The sequence below is a fragment of the Rhincodon typus genome, chromosome 24, assembly GCF_021869965.1.
Source record: "Rhincodon typus isolate 14 chromosome 24, sRhiTyp1.1, whole genome shotgun sequence".
In the NCBI taxonomy this organism is placed as follows: Eukaryota; Metazoa; Chordata; class Chondrichthyes; order Orectolobiformes; family Rhincodontidae; genus Rhincodon; species Rhincodon typus.
The window spans coordinates 4,276,959-4,296,375 of record NC_063355.1 but is presented as its reverse complement, the minus strand read 5'-3'; the positions used below and the strand labels follow the sequence as shown (position 1 = coordinate 4,296,375).

At 43.7% G+C, this 19,417-nt stretch overlaps 1 protein-coding gene across 1 annotated transcript in view; it reads right to left on the bottom strand.

Moving 5' to 3' along the window:
• The window catches only part of sxph (saxiphilin), a 78,684-nt gene that overhangs the window by 32,872 nt on the left and 26,395 nt on the right, over positions 1–19,417 (bottom strand). Inside the window, exons 5-6 of the mRNA XM_020535827.2 lie at positions 5,756–5,918; positions 3,681–3,745 (exon numbers count right to left, since the gene is read on the bottom strand). Of these exons, the coding sequence (XP_020391416.2) occupies positions 3,681–3,745; positions 5,756–5,918 (228 nt within the window). The remainder of the gene's footprint in view (positions 1–3,680; positions 3,746–5,755; positions 5,919–19,417) is intronic.

The window sequence follows — 19,417 nt, the reverse complement described above, 5'->3', positions numbered from 1 at the left end:
TCCAGCTCCACACTGTGTTATCTCTGACTCCAGCATCGGCAGTTCTTACTATCTCTCAGGATATGACAGATGAAACTTTTGGACATTTAAAGAACATGGTGTTGCTGAGGTTGGCCTTGCTAGTGAATGTTTATTCTGGAATGCTCAGGCTGGGTGAAACAATTTTGAAAGACACTGGAAGATGGTGAGGCAATGGCAGAGTGGTATTATACTAGACTATTAATCCAGAGAAGACTAGTAATGATCTGGGGACCTGAGTTCAAATCCTGCCATGGCGGATAGTAGAATTTAGATTCAATTGAAAAATTGGAATTAAGAGTCTAATGATGACCATGATTGTCAGAAAAACCCATCTGGTTCACTAAAGTCCTGTAGGGAAGGAAACTGTTGTCCTTGCCTGGTCTGGCCTACATGTGACTCCAGACCCAAAGCAATGTGGGACTCTTAACTGCCCTCTGGGTAATAAATGCTTGCCTAGCCAGTGATGTCCACATCCCATGAATAAATAAGAAAAATCTGACCTGGCACTGCAAGGAGAAAGGAGAATGCTGGAAAACCAGGAGTAATGTGGGATTTGATCTTGTAAAGTTAGATATCTGCCAGCAGTATAGTGTACAGCAAAAAAAGTTTATATTAATTTGTTAATATAAAAGGATGATTTCTTTAGCTTAGGTATTAGTTGCCTATTAAGTAACGTTCAATCCAAACTTACTTTACTTTGTTTGCTACAGTAAAAGTCTTAAAATCTTGTTCCTTTTTCACTGGAAAACTCATCTTTATTTAAAGGTTATTGATCTCTTTGGGGATCATAACACCAAGTAACACTCGGAAGTACTCACTGAAATGTATTTACCCACTGTGGCCCAGCACAATTACTGCTGGTTGCAACTGATAATGAAATGTAATTTTTTTCAGCTATTTTAATTGAATAACTACCAATGGTGAAAGGAATCTCATTCAAGCATCACAGCTCAATCACACTTATTAAAGTATTGCAGCTATGACAATCATTTCAAACACTGTATACCCTGAAGGGAACATTCAGAATAAGTGCTGAATGCTGCTTCACCATCTGCCCAGCCTCAGGCCCAAGATGGACATTGAAGTAAAAGTAAACTTCACTGTAATTTGTGTGTGAAGAGCCTGTCTTTTTAAAAAATTGATTTGGGATGTAGGTGATGCCAACAAGCTAATTCTATAAAGCATTTAAAAGCAAGCCACTTAGGACTGATATCAGGCAGAATTTCTTCACTCAGAATCTTTGGAATTCTCTGCAGCGGAGGGCTTTGGAAGCTTTATCACTGAGCATGTTAAAGACAGGAATTGATAGGGTTATGGAGACTAATGACATTTAAGGGTTATAGAAATGATGAAGGAAAGTAGCCATTGTCTTAACAGACCATAGGGTTGCTGTCTCATTTGAGAGAGATAACTGGTGGTGGTTTAACCTAACAGTCACCATGCTTCAGGCAACGAGAGAGGTTAAGAAGGACAGTCCTTCATAGTAATGACAGTCAGTGTGGGAATTGAATCCATGCCATTAGCAGCATTCTGCATCACAACTGAGCTAACCATGGGGAGGTGATGGCCTAGTGGTATTATCACCAGATTGTTAATCCAGAGACCCTGATAATGTTCTGGGGACCTGGGTGCAAATCCTGCCATGGCAGGTGGTGGAATTTGAATTCAATAAAAATCTGGAATTAAGAGTCTAATGACCATGAATCCATTGTCCATTGTCGGAAAAACCCATCTGGTTCAGTAATGTCATTTTACGGAAGGAAACTGCCATCCTTACCTGGTCTGGTTTACATGTGACTCCAGACCCACTGCAATGTGATTGACACTGAACTGAATGGTCAATGAATATTGGCCTAGCCAGCAATGCCCACACCCTGTGAATGAAATAAATTATCCCCGAGTGAGGGAAAGTAGCATTGAGGCAATGATCAGCCATGATCTGGAATGGTGGCACAAGCTCAATGGGCTGAATGGCCTACTTCTTCACCTTTGTTCTTCTCTCTACTTAGAACATTCAGCCTTAGTCAAGTACTATAGCACAGGAATCATGTGTTAGTTCAGACCAGCTTGTTGTCACAGATTCCCTTCTCTGAAGGATATTAGCAAACCAGCTGGGTTTCTACCATCTTTACCAGTGTTACCCCATAAATGATCAATGAACTAAAATTTGCCAAAGAGAGATTTCAACTCTTCATTGTTCAACTTTTCGTTGACCTAGAACCAATACAGATACTATTCTCTATTGATGAAGAAAGTGTTCTTAATTTCAACAACAGGGTGATGTACCCAATGCTGGAGGGCACTTGTGGTGTATTGGTGGTGTCCCTACATCTGAGCCAGGAGGCCTAGGTTCAAATTGTTCCTGCTCAAGAGGTGTGTAATGTCATCTCTAAACAGGTTGATTAGAAAGTGTCTATGCACCCAATCCTAATTATAAGCACCAGTAACTGGTCTAAATTTCTATCTTCAACATTTGCTGTAAGGATGCATGCCCTTTGGGAGCCCCATTCTATATCATATCAATTGCTATGATTTTCCTTCAGGAAGTAGTGGGCTCTGTATGCCTCAGTCTACATTAGGTACACCAACAGGTGAGAGGCATAGGCTCAGCTGCTGAAAACAAAATTTTACACTGACTTCCCTTTTATTTATGCTTCTCGCTCCACAAGATCTATCTGACCCAGTGATTCAGTGTTTCCAGTGTTTTTGACACATTGACAAAACTAGTCAACTGAGTCATATAATGAGATATTTGGATACGTGACCAAAATCCTGGTCAAACAGGGAGGTTTGAAGGAGCGTCTTAAAGGGAGTGAGGTGGGTGGCCTGGTGGTTCAGTGGTTAACACCATTGCCTCACAGCACCAGGGACTCCATGTTCAGTTCCAGGCTCAGGCGATGTCTGTGTGGAGTTTACACATACTCTGTGCAAGTTTCCCCCACATGCTCCAGTTTCCTCCCGCAGTCCAAAGATGTGCAGGTTAGGTAGATTGTCCATAGTGTCCAGGGATGTGCAGGCTAGGTGGGTTAGCCATGGGAAATGCAGTGTTACAGGAATGGGTGAGTCTGGGTGGGATGCTTTTCAGAGGGTCAGTGTGGCCTCGATGGGCCAAGAAGCCTGCTTCTACACTGTAGGGATTCTATGATCTGCTTCAAGTACCTTCTCTGGTGACTATTTCCACAAGCTTTAACCTATTATCTGGATATAGCTCCACCTAAGACTTGCAATCTCTTAATTTTACTGGAACAATGCTGTCAATGCCAATTGTAATTTTCAAAACTACAATGGTCTTTTTGACATTTTCTCTTTTCTAGGAAAACCAAAATGATCCTTTCTTACCAAAATGGTTGATGATTGTACAGTCTGTTCCCTCTCTAAAAGCAATTACATCCATTCTATGACAACTAAAATTACGCAAGCCTCAAAATAGGGTCTGACAAATACTTTGTACAGCAGAGCTCCCAGTCCACTGCCGACTGGGAACATGTTTACAATCTCTCAAACAGGAATCTGTTACTGGGTGACTGTGGCCGCTGGTCATTCTGCCGCTATCCCAGATCCTGCCAAATGGGGAGCTAGTGTAAATGAGAAATCTCTGACTACAGTGCTCCAGCTAAACAAAATACTGAAGGAAATAAAGATATGTGAGGTGTACTAACCATTTATGTTGGCCAGCGCTGTGCTGTCAAGGAAGGCAACATCACTGTTTTCCTTATCCAAACACCTGCAAGAAAATACCAGAATAAATATAATCAGAATACAATTACAACATTTAAAAGACCTTTGGTCAGGTACATGAAAAGGAAAGGTTTAGAGGTCCAAACGCAGGCAAATGGGACAAGTTCAGTTTGGGAAACCTGAATGGATGAGTTCCGAGCCGTATGACTCTATCTTAGAAACGTAGTTGCTTTAGAATTCTGCTAATTTTTGCCCCTGCCTTGCTGAAAGCAATTATAATCTGGGCGCCCATTTTGATTTAAAGTACCTCCATGGGTTTTTTTTTGCTCCTGGTTTTATTCACACTGATGCAATATAAAGATGTTAGTTGTACCCTGACTACATGTCCTCCTAACGTTGCCAAAAAGTTTTGTTATGAAAGGCCAGTGAGTTAGTTTAAAGTCTGATCTCATCGAGCGATAGGCCCGAGCCTGGTTGCTGCACAGATGCAGGAGTGTGGCCAACAACTCCTATTATCGATATCATTCAAGTCACACTCCACCCACCACGACAGGGTTCTGTAAATACGCACTTTCTTTCATGCTAGATTTTTGTGTCAGATTTTAGAACACGCTCTACAGCCTTAATGTCCAGAGAGCATTTGGAGGCTGCCTGCTTTCTCAAGAAAATAAGACTGCTCTAGCTTCAAAGGATGCCAAGGAGCCCAGCTTTTAATCTTAACTCTTCAGTGCAATCTTAACACAAACCTGGGGGAGGAACTGAGGGGCTCATGCGTTCCCGAGTCACAAGTCCCATTGGCATCCTATGCTGGGATAAGGCTGCTACTTCGATGTGCACTCAAAACTGCTTAACACTGACACAAAAGTGGAAATATATGTCTTATTCAACACAAATGCAATTACCTGGCTAGAGATCAGATTCATTTGTTACACATTTGGCCACGTGATGGCTTGTGATCTCATGATGCCACCCCCGACAGCTGGTATTGGCCAAGACCATTTCTTCTGCCCTAACATTCCAGTGTGGCACTGTACTGTCTGCTGATGCATGCCATTGTGCGAGACTAACTCACCAAATCAAGACCAAAATGAAGGGTTAAATCAAAGGGGATAAGCAGGACACCTACACATCATTGGTAATTAGTGTATGTCAAAACTAATTTACAAAGTAGAAGGTGAAATTTGTCTGCAGTAGCATAAAAAAGAAGCATTTATGACAAAGCAGTTTACAGCCATACTGAAGTGTAGCTGTTAACTATAATGTAAATACCACAGATCAGTTGTATTCAGTGAAGTTCCACAAAATGCAATGAGATAAGGGACGATGTAATCTGTTTTAGTGATAAACATTGGCCAAGGGCATGAGACAGAACTCCACTGGGTTCAAAATGTGCTGTGGAATCTTTCCATTGAGTCACAGAATCCCTAAGTGTGGGAGCAGGCCATTCAGCCCATCAAGACCACACCAACCCTCTGAAGATCCTCCCACTCCATCCCTGTAACCCTGCATTTTCCATGGCTAATCCTGCACATCCCTGGACAATTTAGCATGGCAATCCACCTAACCTGCACATCTTTTGGACTGTGGGAGGAAACCCACGCAGACACAGGGAGAATGTACAAACTCAATACAGACAGTTGCCCAAGGCAGGAACTGAACCCACTGGCACTGTGAGGCAGCAGTGCTAACCACTGAGCCACCACCTCTTTTATGTCCATCTGGGAGGGTAGATGAAGCCATTGTTTAACATTTTGTCCAAAGGTGGTATTTCTAATAATTCATTCCTTCATAATTGCTGCACTGCAGTGTCAGCCTGGATTTCCATGCTCAAGGCTCTAGAGTGGGAGGTGATTTCACAACCTTTTGTGACTCACAGCCACCATTTACAGACTGAATGCGATATTATTGAGACTGTAACGGTAGAGAAGTACACAACATGATAAGATTCAGAATCATACACTGTAATTATGCATTTCAAGACTCACAATACAAGGCTCAAAAAGAAGCATGTTGCAATCTGCTTGGTATTATTTAAACTGCATTTTGGATCACATACCTGAGTGCACCTTCAGAACCATAGTAAGGCTCATTGTCAGTCGTTTCACAGAAATAATTTTTGTCCCTATTGTACGATTTCTTGCCCTGGCAGAGCCGGCACAGGTTGGGGAAGGAGGAGCCTGCCCCTGGAGCACAGGCTGCACTGAAGAATTTACTGGTGGCTGAATGAAAAAACAAAGGAAACACCATTAGTGGCTGACCAAACGCTCAAACACATGCTCAGCACAGTTTACAATCCCAGTTTCTTTATCAGGAAGGGGGACAGTTTTGAAAAGACCAAAGTGTCAATGAAACGTGGCTCAATAAACCAATTGGTTGGTGCCTGTTAATGTCCCACACTGATGCCATCTAGCAGGGCTGGCTGTCCTCAGAGAACTAGCTGCATGGTCCAGTACAGTGGAGGATCACAGACTGGTACCTGACTGTGCCCTGGACCAGGTCTATAGTTCAAAAATACTTCATTGAGAGTAAGCTGCCCTGAGGCTTCCTGAAGTTGTACTTGCTCTTTCTTTACAGGAGCACGCCATTTAGAATCATAGAATCCCGACAGTGTGAAGGAAGGCCATTCAGCCCATCGAATCCACACCAACCCTGAAAACAGCATCCCGCCCAGACCCGCTCCATCCCTGTAGCCCTGCATTTCCCATTAATAATCCACCTAGCCTACACAGTCCTGGACACTACAGCATGGCCAATCCACATAACCTGCACACCTTTGGATTGTGGGAGGAAAGCAGAGCACCCAGAGGAAACTCACGCAGACACGGGGAGAATGTGCAAACTCCACACAGACAGTCACCAGAGGGTGGAATCGAACCTGGGTTTCTGGCGCTGTGAGGCAGCATTGCTGACCACTGAGGTACCATGCCACCCCTCTAAGAAATGGATCAACTTTTGGCCCACTGTGTTCCACTATTCAGTGAGATCATGGCTGAACTGTACCTCAACCCCATTTATACACATTTGATCCATATTCTTTGATACAAACACATAGATCTCTCAATCTTCGATACTTAATTTAGTGCTCTCAATCTTTTTAACAGATTGATTCCTTCTCTAATATTAGCAATCATAGAAGCACTCAGTCTCCCACTAAAATTATAACCCAAAGTAATAATATAAAAGTGTTGTACGTAAAAAGTACTTTAATAATGCTCTAAAGAAAGCAGGTATTTGTTTAAAGGTATCAAAGAACAAAGAACAGTATAGCACAGGAACAGGCCATTCTGCCCAATAAGCCTGGGCTGACACATGATGCCATTGTCAACTAAAAACCTTTTGCATCTACGCAGTCCGTAACGCTCTATTCCCTGCCTATTCATGTATCTGTCAAAACGCCTCTTAAACATTGCTATATAATCTGTTCCTACTACCTCCTCTGGCAGCACATTCCAAGCACTTACTGCCCACTGTGTAAAAATCCTGCGTCTCACATCTCCTTTAAACTTAACTCCTTTTACCTTAAACCTATGTCCCCCTTAGTAACAGACATTTCTACCCTGGCAAAAACACTCCACCTACCTTTTCTATCAATGCCTGTCATAATTTTGTAAATGTCTATCAGGTCACTTCTCATCCCTCAAGCTCAAGTGAAAACAAACCAAGTTTGTCCAATCTCATAGCTGATGCCGTCCAAGCCAGACAACATCTTTTTAAAACTTTTCTATATCCTCTCCAAAACCTCCACATTCTTCCTATAGTGTGACAAGTAAAACTGTATGCAATATTCCAAATGTGGACTAACTAAAGTTCTATACAACTGCAGCATGACTTGTCAACTTTTGTACTCTATGCCCCAACCAATGAAGAGAAGCATGCCATATGCATTCTTGACCACCTTATTCAATGTGTTGCCACTTTCAGGGAACTGTGGACTTGTATACCTAGATCCATCTGGATGTTAACGCTTCCAAGCATTCTACCATATACTGTATCCTTCATTCCTACAGTAGACTTTCCAAAACGCATCACCTCACATTTGTCCGTGTTAAATTCTGTCTGCCATTTCTCTGCCCAAGTGTTCACCCTATCATGGAGATGGATTTTACCCAATTTCCACTGGAGGCATTGTCTAGCCTTAACAGGAGCACAGACAGACAGTGGAAATACTGGAGAATAGGAGTGAGGAGAGCAAGAGCAGAAAAAGCAGGAAAATGTTTTAACTGTAAAATGTAAGATGATGGCAATTCAGATTGTGCACATGAATAGTCATTGTGCAAATATAAATACTGCACAGACTCTGGAGCCACTTTGTTGCTGAGGTATTGACACCCCATCCATATCTCATTAAATAGGAAATCCATTCAGATCGCTCGTAAACCTGCTGAACTCTGAGAAACCGGACACAAGTTAATGATGGGGAAAGATAAATATGTTAATGATGGGAAAAGGTTAAAGTGTAGTGACAGGTTGAATACTCATGGTGGAAGTGTAGTTTAAGGAGAGCAACTCTTGATCAGATAGCTGATAATACCATGTCACATTGATAGATAGTTTTGAACCAACCTGTTCAGAGATTTATTGCACACCTCTGGAGTGGGTGGGATTTGAACCCAGGCCTCCTGGCTCAGATATATACCCTACCACTGCACCACAAGAACCCTCGAGTTACATGATATTTGTGTGGAGAAGGAATCAGTCTTAGACTGTCAATACAGGAATCTCTCCCTGCCCTGTGTATAGTGTTCATTGTTCAAAAAAAATTTTGGTGACTAAAATCTGTTCTACTTTCATCTGAGCATACATTTACCAGGAAGGGTGGGACCATTTTGAGCTTTGAGATACTGGGATTATTCTTACTGGAGCAGGGAAGATGAAGAGGAGATTTAATAAAGATTACTAAGTCTACTTCTTTTCTTATTCATCCATGGGACAATGGCGTTGATGGCTAGGTCAAGGGCAATTACGAATCAACCACATTCCTGTGGGTCTGGGGTCACATGTAGGCCAGACCAGGTAAGGATGGCAGATTTCCTTCCTTAAAGGACATTAGTGAAACAGATGAGTTTTTCCTAACAATCAACAATGAATTCATGGCCATCATTCGACTCTTAATTCCATTTTTTTAAATTGAATTCAAATTCCACCATCTGCCATGGTAGAATTGCACCCGGGTTGCCCAGAACATTACCTGGGTCTCTGGATTAACAGTCCAGTGATAATACCACTCGGCTGTTGCCTCCCCATTAAGGGTTTTGACAGGTTTAATCATGAAAAGTTATTTCTTCTTGTTAGGGTTTCAGTAACGAGAGCCAATTTAAAATGTGCACTAACATTGAAGGGTTGATTTGAGGAAAAATTTCTTGTGCAGAGAGATCAGTAGGAAATGCTTCAAAGCGAAGACTAATTGAGAAACACACGTTTTGCAACCTTTGAGGAGAAAGGTCAAAGAGATGAAGTAGAGCAATGGATGGTGTTCATTGGTGGCAACACAGTGGTACGTCAGGAAAGTTTTGAATTACTTCAGCAAAGTTTTAGCACAGTGACTCTAACACTGCATAGAGGCAGAAACTATTGTTCAGCAGTTGATTGGAGTGAAAGCCAGCAAACCTTGCTCTTGATTTGCGTCATTCCTACAGGACACTATTACCTTTGTGGATATCAACAATATATTGCCAACAGCATGTTCACACGAGGTGACAAGAGATTATAAACATGCTAAAAACAAACTGTTCTGCCAAACCTGTTCAACCAGGTAAACTGTACTTCAACTTGTTCAAAATAAACCTAAGAGTAATCACTGAGATATGTCACAAGGCAGGTCCTGATTAATTACAGATAATTGAGTAAATGAGTTGAAGTGCAAATCCAGAAATGTGATGGGCAGCCAGGGGTGCAATGGAGTGTGTAAATTACTTACAGATAGAAAGCCAACATTACACTCATTTTGCACAGCCACCCCCGAGCTTGTATCATTGTGACTTTAGCAATGGATTGACTGGCAAGCTGATGTGCTTATTTTACCCTTGCTGTGATTCTACTGTGTGCCAAGGCTGGACTATGTGGGAGGTAATGTGGCTAATCTCCACCAATGCCTTGCATGAGGGATGGTGGGCATGTTCAGGAGAAGCCAGCTGGATATGGTGGAGCCCATGTAAAAGGTGCTGGTCAGCCATCATTGTGACAGCTGTGGACTGTATAAAGTGTGCCAGGGTTTGGTGCAGGAATACACCAGGCAGTCGTTCAGCTACACCTTCCTGGGGAGGTTCTGAGAGAGACAATGAGAGCTCAGAGGAATATCTTATTTCTGGAGAGCACCAGCCAGATTAAGCAGGCTTGACTGAGATCAGTCATGAGTTCAGGAGTTGCTGACCAGTATGAAGCACATGGAGTGTTTTAATGACCTTCTGATCTCTGTTATGGTGCAACAACCAGATATGAAATCATCGCATGATAAGCACAGTTATAAGTAGAAGAACCACACGCATGTACTGCCTGGAAAGGGAGGAAATGTGTGCCCATGTCAACTGAGGAATATGTTCTCAGTACTTTAGAATATTAAGTAATTTGACAGTAAGTTTCTAGGATCAGGACCATGTGAATGTGCCTCAGACATTGTGATGGGAAATATCATTGAGTTAATCTGCTTCATCTTTTGGAAGTGTAAGAACGTAATACCAGAGAGGAGAGCTGTTCCAGTGCTGGAGTGGCCCACCTTGCAGTATGGATATTACTGGAGGAGGATGCCCATCACATTGGTGTTGTGGTCACAGGGCTGGCAGGTGATAAGGGTGAGATATGCGCCTGATAGAGGGAAGGTGAAAGCTTCTTGTCCTGTCCATGCAAGTCTCCCAGAACAGCTTTCCCATTTGCGCTGTCACTGCTGGTCAGTTACAGTTCATAAGCAGTCAGAGATCTGCTTGGGTAACTTCTGAGAGGTCAAAGCTTGAGTAACTCGTGTGTTCCACTGTCCATAGTGGAAGGAATTCTGATAGAGCTGTAGGTGATTGTGGAGGCTGCATTGACCTCAGAGGAAAAGACATACTCATGGATCGACCATGTCAAGGAACCCCTACACCAGAGTATGTCTGACCTGTGGAGCACGGAGGGAGCAGACGCAGCTGGTGGCGGTGCCCATTGGAGGCTGAAGGGCAACTCCAGCTGATGATTACTTCGCCAGAGGTGTAGACCCTCAGCTATGCAGCATTATTTACAAAGTGAATGCCTGTGCCACACCAATGGGAGACATGACTGAACACTCTGAGGCAGACTCATTGGCAGAGAATGAAGAAGTCAGTTCATGGCATGAGCACAGCTGTGCCTCAGGAGTGTGAGTGCTTGAGGTCCTCCATTGAAAGATTGGCCACCATCATGGAGCGTCATATACAGGAGTCCACTGGTTGGATGCAGGAGCAATGGACTGGCAAGAACAGAATGTATGATACATTCTGCAGCATTGACTGGCCCACGGCACCAATGGCACAGAGAATGGGCACAAGTGGAGCGCTAAGCTTTCTCCCACTCCGCTGGATGTGCAGAGGCAGGTAGAGATGATGTGCTCAGGGACTACCCCTGAAGGGGGCTTTGCCTTCTAATGCTGGACCTTAGCAATTGGAGCAGCCTGCTACCACATCTCCAGCGGCCACATGTGGAGCACCCATAGAGGGTCCCTTTAAGAGGACAGTTAAGGAGCTGTCGCATCACTTTAGAGTTCACTTGGATGTAGTTTGTAATGCCGCTGCTGATTGTATCAATATTAATGGAATGAAGTGGGGAGATCTTTGGACACTTCTACGTGTCAAGCTGTTATTAGAACATCGCAACTGCAACAGCCTATGTGAGATACAGAGAGTGGCTGGTACCACTGGGGGTGTACTGCTTGATATCTACTGGACACTGGGACACATGTATGTGTCTTTAGACAAATGACAGCAAATGCATTTGCTGATAGAGGTGGCCAGATGAGTGAGTTCACTCCAACATCTGCTACCCTGGATCATAGGCTTTCCCAAGGGTCCTGATCAATATGCTGTTCCCTCGCGATGTAATCTTGTTAGATGTACTGCCCTGCCTGCTGGTCATTAGCACTCTTACCTCTCCAGATCCACCCTTCCCTGTAGGGCTATATTCTGTAAAGCAGAACAGAGCAGCCTGCCCCCATCCCCCAGTAGTCAAGATATTGGAAGTGCATCTTCAGATAAGACCACTGGCCTGGTCAATGGTGGCCCTCGTGGTGAGATGGTAGGGGTTGTATATCTCCTGTTTGTCTCCATTGTACGGTGACACTTTCCTAGCTGTCCTGAGGAAGGGTCACCAGACCCAAAACGTTAACTCTGATTTCTCTTCATGGGTGCTGCCAGATCTGCTGAGCTTTTCGGGCAACTTCTGTTTTCAATACTGTTACTGACCATCCCGTGCACTGCTGGGATCCCAGCTCCATCCACTGAACTGATCACAGCAGTCGCAAGCCCCCTAAACCCGAGCACTGCAGGGCCCCAGTTATTGGGGCCTGATATACCCCATCCACCACCCCAAGCCCTGACACTACATGGGTACAGCTTATGATGCCAAAATGTGGGGGACATCCTGACATGGGGGCTAACTCTGAAGGCCTGTGCACTTGACCGGCCAATTTTGTGACTGGTGGTAAATGCGATGAATTCCCATGCCCTCTCGTACGGTGTAACTTCCAACTGACCAATGATATAGTCAACAACATCTTGTGACATCCTACACAGAAGTGCCCTGCCTGAAATAAAGCAGATAGGATAGCCAGCACCTGCCTCAATAGGGACAGGTATTGATGGCACTGCCACTCAGACGCACTAAGGAAGGTGATCCTTTGCTGGTAGACCCAATGTTGCAGCAGCACCCTCATACCAATTTGGCCCATCGAGCAATTCCTCTGCATCTCTTGCCCCATGGGCTGCCTTTCTTTCTGGGGGCAATAATCATTCACACTGCTCCAATCCACCCCTCCCATGTCTGGAGCCAACCTCCATGAAAGGACCGCAGCTGCCAAATTTCTGTGGCTGCCTCAACATGACTTGGAATGAGCCATGCTCCACAAACATGCCTCTCTTTCAGCTCTTCTACTACTGCAATGTCAAGTCGGTAGCAATGCATGAGCTCCTCTATATTGAATTCTCCTTTTATATAAAGGATTAAATGGCAGATGCTTTAGTCAATGGTTTTCCACTGCAAATGCAGCCATTTGGACAAAGTGCTGGCAAAACATGGAGCTTTGCAAAAGAAGAAGATACAACCCCACGACCTCAATAGCTTGCATAAATAAAATAGAGAACTGAGGATGCTTGGAGGCCTGAGACATAAACAGAAATTGCTGGTGAAATTCAGCAGGTCCGACAGAATCTGTGGGAAGAAAGCAGAGTTTATGTTTTGAGCCCAGTGACTCTTTATCAATAACTTGCATTTGTGTCGGGTAAAGTCGCCATAGGCCATAGAACTGCTCCTTCATGACAGAGAGGCGACTGGTGGCGACCTGAGGGTCACCATGCCTCAGGCAATGGGAGAGGTTGAGAAGGAAAGTCCTTTATGGTTTCCTCAGTCAGTGCAGGAATTAAACCCACACTGTTGTAGTCACTCAGCATCGCAAACCAGCCATCCAGCCAATTGAGCTAACTGACCCCGTTACAGCCTTTAACACAGAAACAAGTTCCAAGCTGCTTCATAGGACCATTATCAAACACAATTTAATACTGAGTCACAAAGGAGCTATAGGAGAGGTGCTGGATCATACAGATAGCACAGGTTCTGAACAGCAACTTAAAGGAGGAAGGAGAGGTTTGAAGAGCTTTGGTCTGAGAAGGCTGATGGCGTGGCTACCATAAAGGAGTGAAGGGAGTGGAACTTGCAGAAGAAGCCAGAATTTCAGAAGCATTGATATGTGGAAGAGTCATACAACTGTCGGAAATTACAGAGGATGGGGACATTGCCAGGCCAGGAGAAATCCAGGTCAGCAAATTTTGAATGACTGGTGAACAGCACTTGGTGCAAGTATGAACAGCAGATTTTGGACAATTTCAACTTTAAATGAGATCGGCTTCCTCTTTTTATGCCTTTATGCATTGTCTGTGCAAGTTACATTTATCCACATCACCCCTGCCAAACTACTTCAATTCAATCAGAGATAGTAGGAACTGCAGATGCTGGAAAATCTGAGACAACAACGTGCAGAGCTGGATGAACACAGCACGCCAAGCAGCATCATAGGAGCAGTAAGGTTTACTGCTCCTATGATGCTGCTTGGCCTGCTGTGTTCATCCAACTCTGCACCTTGTTACTTCAATTCAATGTTCTGCATTGTGCTTGGTCATTACCCAATGAAGTCATGCCCTGTGGCAGACAGGAGTTTAATTTAGATCAATAGGAGGTGCTGTATTTTGGAAAGGCAAATCAGGGCAGGACTTGTAAAGTCCTGGGGAGGGTTGCGAAACAAAAAGACTTTGGAGTGCAGCTTTATAGTTCCTTGAAAGTAGAGTAGCAGGTAGACAGAATAGTGAAGAAGGTGTTTAGCATGTTTGCCTTTATTGGTCAGTGCATTGAGCATAGGAATCGGGATGTCATGTTGTGGCTGTACAGTACATTGGTTAGGCCACTTTTGGAATACTGCATTCAATTCTGGTCTCCCTGCTATAGGAAGGATATTGTGAGACTTGAAAGGGTTCAGAAAAGATTTACAAGGATGTTACCAGGGTTGGAGGCTTTGAGCTATAGGAGGAGGCTGAATAGGCTGGGGCTGTTTTCCCTGGAACATCAGAGGCTTAGGGGTGACGTTATAGAACATTTTAAAATCATGAGGGGCATAGATAGGATGAACAGCCAAAGGCTTTTCCCTAGGGTAGGAGAGTCCGAAACTAAGGGGCATATGTTTAAGGTGAGAGGGGAAAAATTTAAAAGGGGCCTAAGGGGCAACTTTTTCATGCAGAGCGTAGTGTGTGTATGGAATGAACTGCCAGAGGAAGTGGTGGAGGCTGGTACAATTACAACATTTAAAAGGCATCAGGATCAGGATGGGTATATGAATAGGAAGGGTTTAGAGGGATATGGGCCAAATGCTGGCAAATGGGACTTAGATTAATTTAGGATATCTGGTCAGCATGAACGAGTTGGACTGAAGGGTCTGTTTCTATGCTGTACATCTCCATGATTCTATGACTATCATTGTTATACTTTGGTCAGTCAACAATAAAAACATTGAAGCTTATCAAAAAAGTACTCAGAAGATGCTAGATCCGACATCTATATCTCAGAAACCTCAAGAATAAATAAAGACCTCTAGAAACAAAATAGAGGCCTTTAAAATGTGGATGCTAAGTTGTATGCTTCAAATTCCTTGTACAGACCATAAGATAAATGAACAGGTATTAAGGACAGCGAGGAGGTGGTAGCATAGTGAAAATGTCTTTAGTGGTGTAATCCAAAACCCCTGGCTAACATTTTAGTGCAGGAGTTCAAATGCTGCCACGGTAGATGGCAAAATTTAAATTCAATTAAACAAAAAATCTGGAATTAAAAGTTTGTGACCAATGTCATTAAATAACCTCAAGGGATCTCTCTCCCACTGCAACTCTCTCGTAATCTCTTCGGCCCTGAAACTGCTCGACCACGTCCTGAAGCAAACCAGGTACTACAGCCACATCATCTTCCTTAGTACCTGCCTACGGAACCAGATCATCCCCAATGGACTACAATCCACATTCAAGCCTTCCCAATTTGGCCATCCCCGCCTCTTCGACCTGTTTGTTTCCTCTCCACTTATCCTCTCCTCTATCCATCTTCTATCCGCCTCCCACTCTCTCCCTATTTATTTCAGAACCCCCTTCCCCTCCCCCTTTTCTGATGAAGGGTCTAGGCCCGAAACATCAGCCTCTCTGCTCCTATGATGCTGCTTGGCCTGCTGTGTTCATCCAGCCCTGCACCTTGTTGTCTCGGATTCTCCAGCATCTGCAGTTCCTACTATCTCTCATTAAATAACCCATCTGTTTCATTAATGCCCTTTAGGGAGGGAAATCTACCATTCTTACTTGATATGGCTTATAATGTGATACCACAATAATGTGGTTGGCGTTTAATTGCCCTCCATGTATTGGATAATAAATACTGGCCTAGCCAGCAGCACCAACATCGCTCAAAAGAAGTTTTTAAAAACTTGAAATTGAGAGAGAGAACTCAAAAGGTGACACCCACAAAAGAAAATGTCAGCATTTCGGTGACTTGATCAAAGCTGGAGAGATCTCTCCGAAAGGATAAAGCGGAGGGCAGCAAGAAGAGGAACCAAGTCAGACAACATTGGATGACAGCGATCACAGGGCGTTTGCAGAAGATACAGTGGATGTGTATGACACAAGACAGACAAGTATCACACCATAAGATACTAAGAACTGCCGATGCTGGAGTCAACGTCAGCTTTCCTGCTCCTCTGATACTGCCTAGTCTGCCATGTTCCTCCAGCTCCACACTGTGTTATATAAGTATCACACCATCATCTCCAGGCAGGGGCAGCTGCAAGCAGCAGCAGTGATTGAATATGCCAATTTAGGACAGTGTGTCCCTATCTACATTCCCTCTAATTTTTCCTGCCATTGCACAGACCTCCAAGGTCCATTCAGGCCGGTGGCTTCTGGAACAGGAAATCAACATGTGCACTCACTCACGTGGGCAGAACATCTCAGTGGCTGGGAACATAAATGTGTCACTACTTTCAATATCCCACCTATAGGTCAGTTTTAAAGTTCTCATTCCTGTTTTTAAATGCCTCCATGGCCTCAGCCTTTCCTTTGTCTGTAACCTCCTCCAGCCCCGTGACCCTCTGAGAACTCTTGTTCATCCCCCACTCGCGTCATCCCACCATCACAAGCTTTGTCTTTTGCTTTCTGGAATTCCCTTCCCAACCCCTACACCCCTCCCAGATTCTTCAAATCCTGTGAAGTGGAACGGATGCGTCTTGGTATGGCAACTCTGCTGTCCAAGACTGCAAGAAATTACAGAGACTTGTGAACGCAGCCCAGTCTATCATGAAAACCAGCCTTCCCTCCATTGACTTCACCTACACTTCCTGCAGCCAACATAATCACCCCGGGTATACTCACTTTCATCAGGCAGAAGATACTAAAGTTTGAAAACATATACCGATTCAAGAACAGCTTCTTCCCTGCTGTTATCAAATTTATGAATGGAGCTCTCATATAATAGAGTTGATCTTTCTCGGTAACTGTAACACTATGTCCCGCATTCTGTTCCATTACCCTGTATTTATGTAAGATTTGATGTGTCCGGTTAGCACACAGAATACTTTTCACTGTATCTTGGTACATGTTGACAATAATAAATCAAATCAAATCAAAATCACTGTATTAAAGATGCTTTAAAATATTGTAAGTTTTTCTTTGTCAACAGAAACGAACTGCACATTTTCAGAGGAATTTGGGGAAAGTATAGCAAGCCCTGGCAGAAAGCATTACAAAATGGGTTTAGGTTTGGACAAAACAAAACAAAGTTCACAATATTCTTAAAACTGACTCGAAACTAATCACTATTGTTTATTTCAAAACATAAGTACAGCAGGAGCCTTGAAAGTGTTTAACAGCTTGTTACTTCTCTTATCTGGCTCATTTGGACTGAAGTCTAGACAGTGAGTGAGCCATATTATGTAAATGCACATTCTAGCGACACTAGCTATTCAACATCATGTTTCCTTCTGCCAAGATGGAAAATCGACAAGGAAAAGAACATGCTTCCTTTCATCATTGCACAACATCAAAAGCCAACAAGTGAATAATTCCTTAACTCTTGAATAACAGACCCTCATAACCTCTCCACGACTAACGTTAGACTAATAAGCCTGTAGTTTGTTTTCAGTGTACCTGTTTAATCCTTCTTAAATAGTGAAGTGATATGGGCAGTTTTGCAATCCAAGGGTACAACTGTTGTGTTTAACAGAGCTTTGGAAAATCATGACAACTGCATTAGCAGATTGAAATGCATCACTTTTTTCTTTAATAACCGTATATCACTGAAGCTTTCTCTCTCCTTAATCACACACATGTCTACATTTTTTTTTACATATTTTGAACCTAAATCCTCCCTTTAACTTATCAGATTTCCCTGTATTTTTCTTCACATTGAAGACTCGATACAAAGCAGCTATTTCTGTTTTCCAATTGTGATATCATCTGTGTCTGTCATTAAGGGGCCCACATTATCCCTAGCCATCATCTTTCTCGCAATGTATTTGTAAAAACCTTCAATCTTTCTGTTGACAAACCATGGAATTTTTTCTCATATTGCCTTTTTTTTTAATTCACACATGGGACATGGGCGTTGCTGGCTGGCCAGCATTTATTGCCCATCCCTAATTGCCCTTCAAATGGTGATGGTAAACTACCTTCTTGAACTGATGAAGTCCGCTTGCTACAGGTAGACCCAGAATGTCCTCAGGGAAGGAATACTAGGATTTTGACCCAGTGACAGTGAAGGAACAGCAACATTTTTCCAAGTCAGGATGGTAAGTTGTTTGGAGGGGAACTTGCAGGTGGTGCTGCCCTTATCCTTCTAGATGGAAGGTACTGTTTAAGGATCTTTGGTGAATTTCTACAAGCATCTTGTAGATAGTGTACACTGCTGCTAATGAGTGTCGGTGGTGGAGTGAGTGGGTGCTTGTGGATGTGGTGCAAATAAAGCGGGCTGCTTTGTTCTGGATGGTGTCAAGCTTCTTGAGTGTTGCTGGGGCTGCACTCATCCAGGCAAGTGGGGAGTATTCCATCACACTCCTGACTTGTGCCTCGTAGATGGTGGACAGGCTTTGAGGAGTCAGGAGGTGAGTTCCTCACTGCAGGATTCCTAACCTCTGACCTGCTCCTGTAGCCACTGTGTTTATGGGGTGAGCCCAGTTGAGTTTCTAGTTAATGATAACTCCCAGGATGTTGATTGTGGGGGAATTCAGTGATGGTAACCAGATTGAATGTCAAGAGGTGGTGTTTAGATTGTCTCTTATTGAGATGGTCATTGCCTGGCATTCATGTGGCATAAATGTCACTTGCCATTTGTCAGCCCAAGCCTGGATATTGCCCAGATCTTGTTGCATGTGAACATGGACTGCTTCAGTATCTGAGGAGTCACGAATGGTGCTGAACATTGTGCAATCATCAGCGAACATCCCCACCTCTGACCTTATGATGGAGAGAAGGTCAGTGATGAAGCAGCTGAAGATCATTGGGCCTAGGACGCTGCCCTGAGGAAATCCAGCAGAGATGTCCTGGAGGTAAGATAATTGACCTCCAACAACCACGACCATCCTCGTATGTGTCAGGTATGACTCCAACCAGTGGAGATTTTACCCCCGATGTCCATCGATTCCAGTTTTGCTCAGACTCCTTGATGCCACACCCAGCCAAATGCGTCCTTGATGTCAAGGGCTTTCGCTCTCACCTCACCTTTGGAATTCAGCTCTTTCATCCATGTTTGACCCAAGGCTGTGATAAGGTCAGGAGCTGAGTGGCCCTGGTGGAACCCAAACTGGGCATCACTGAGCAGGTGTTGCTTGATAGCACTGTTGATGACACCTTCCATCACTTTACTAATAATCGAGAGGAGACTGATGGGGCAGGTTGGATCTGTCCTGCTTTTTGGTTACATACCTGGGTAATTTTCCACACGGTTAGGTAGATGCCAGTGTTGTAACTGTACTGGAAGAGCTTGG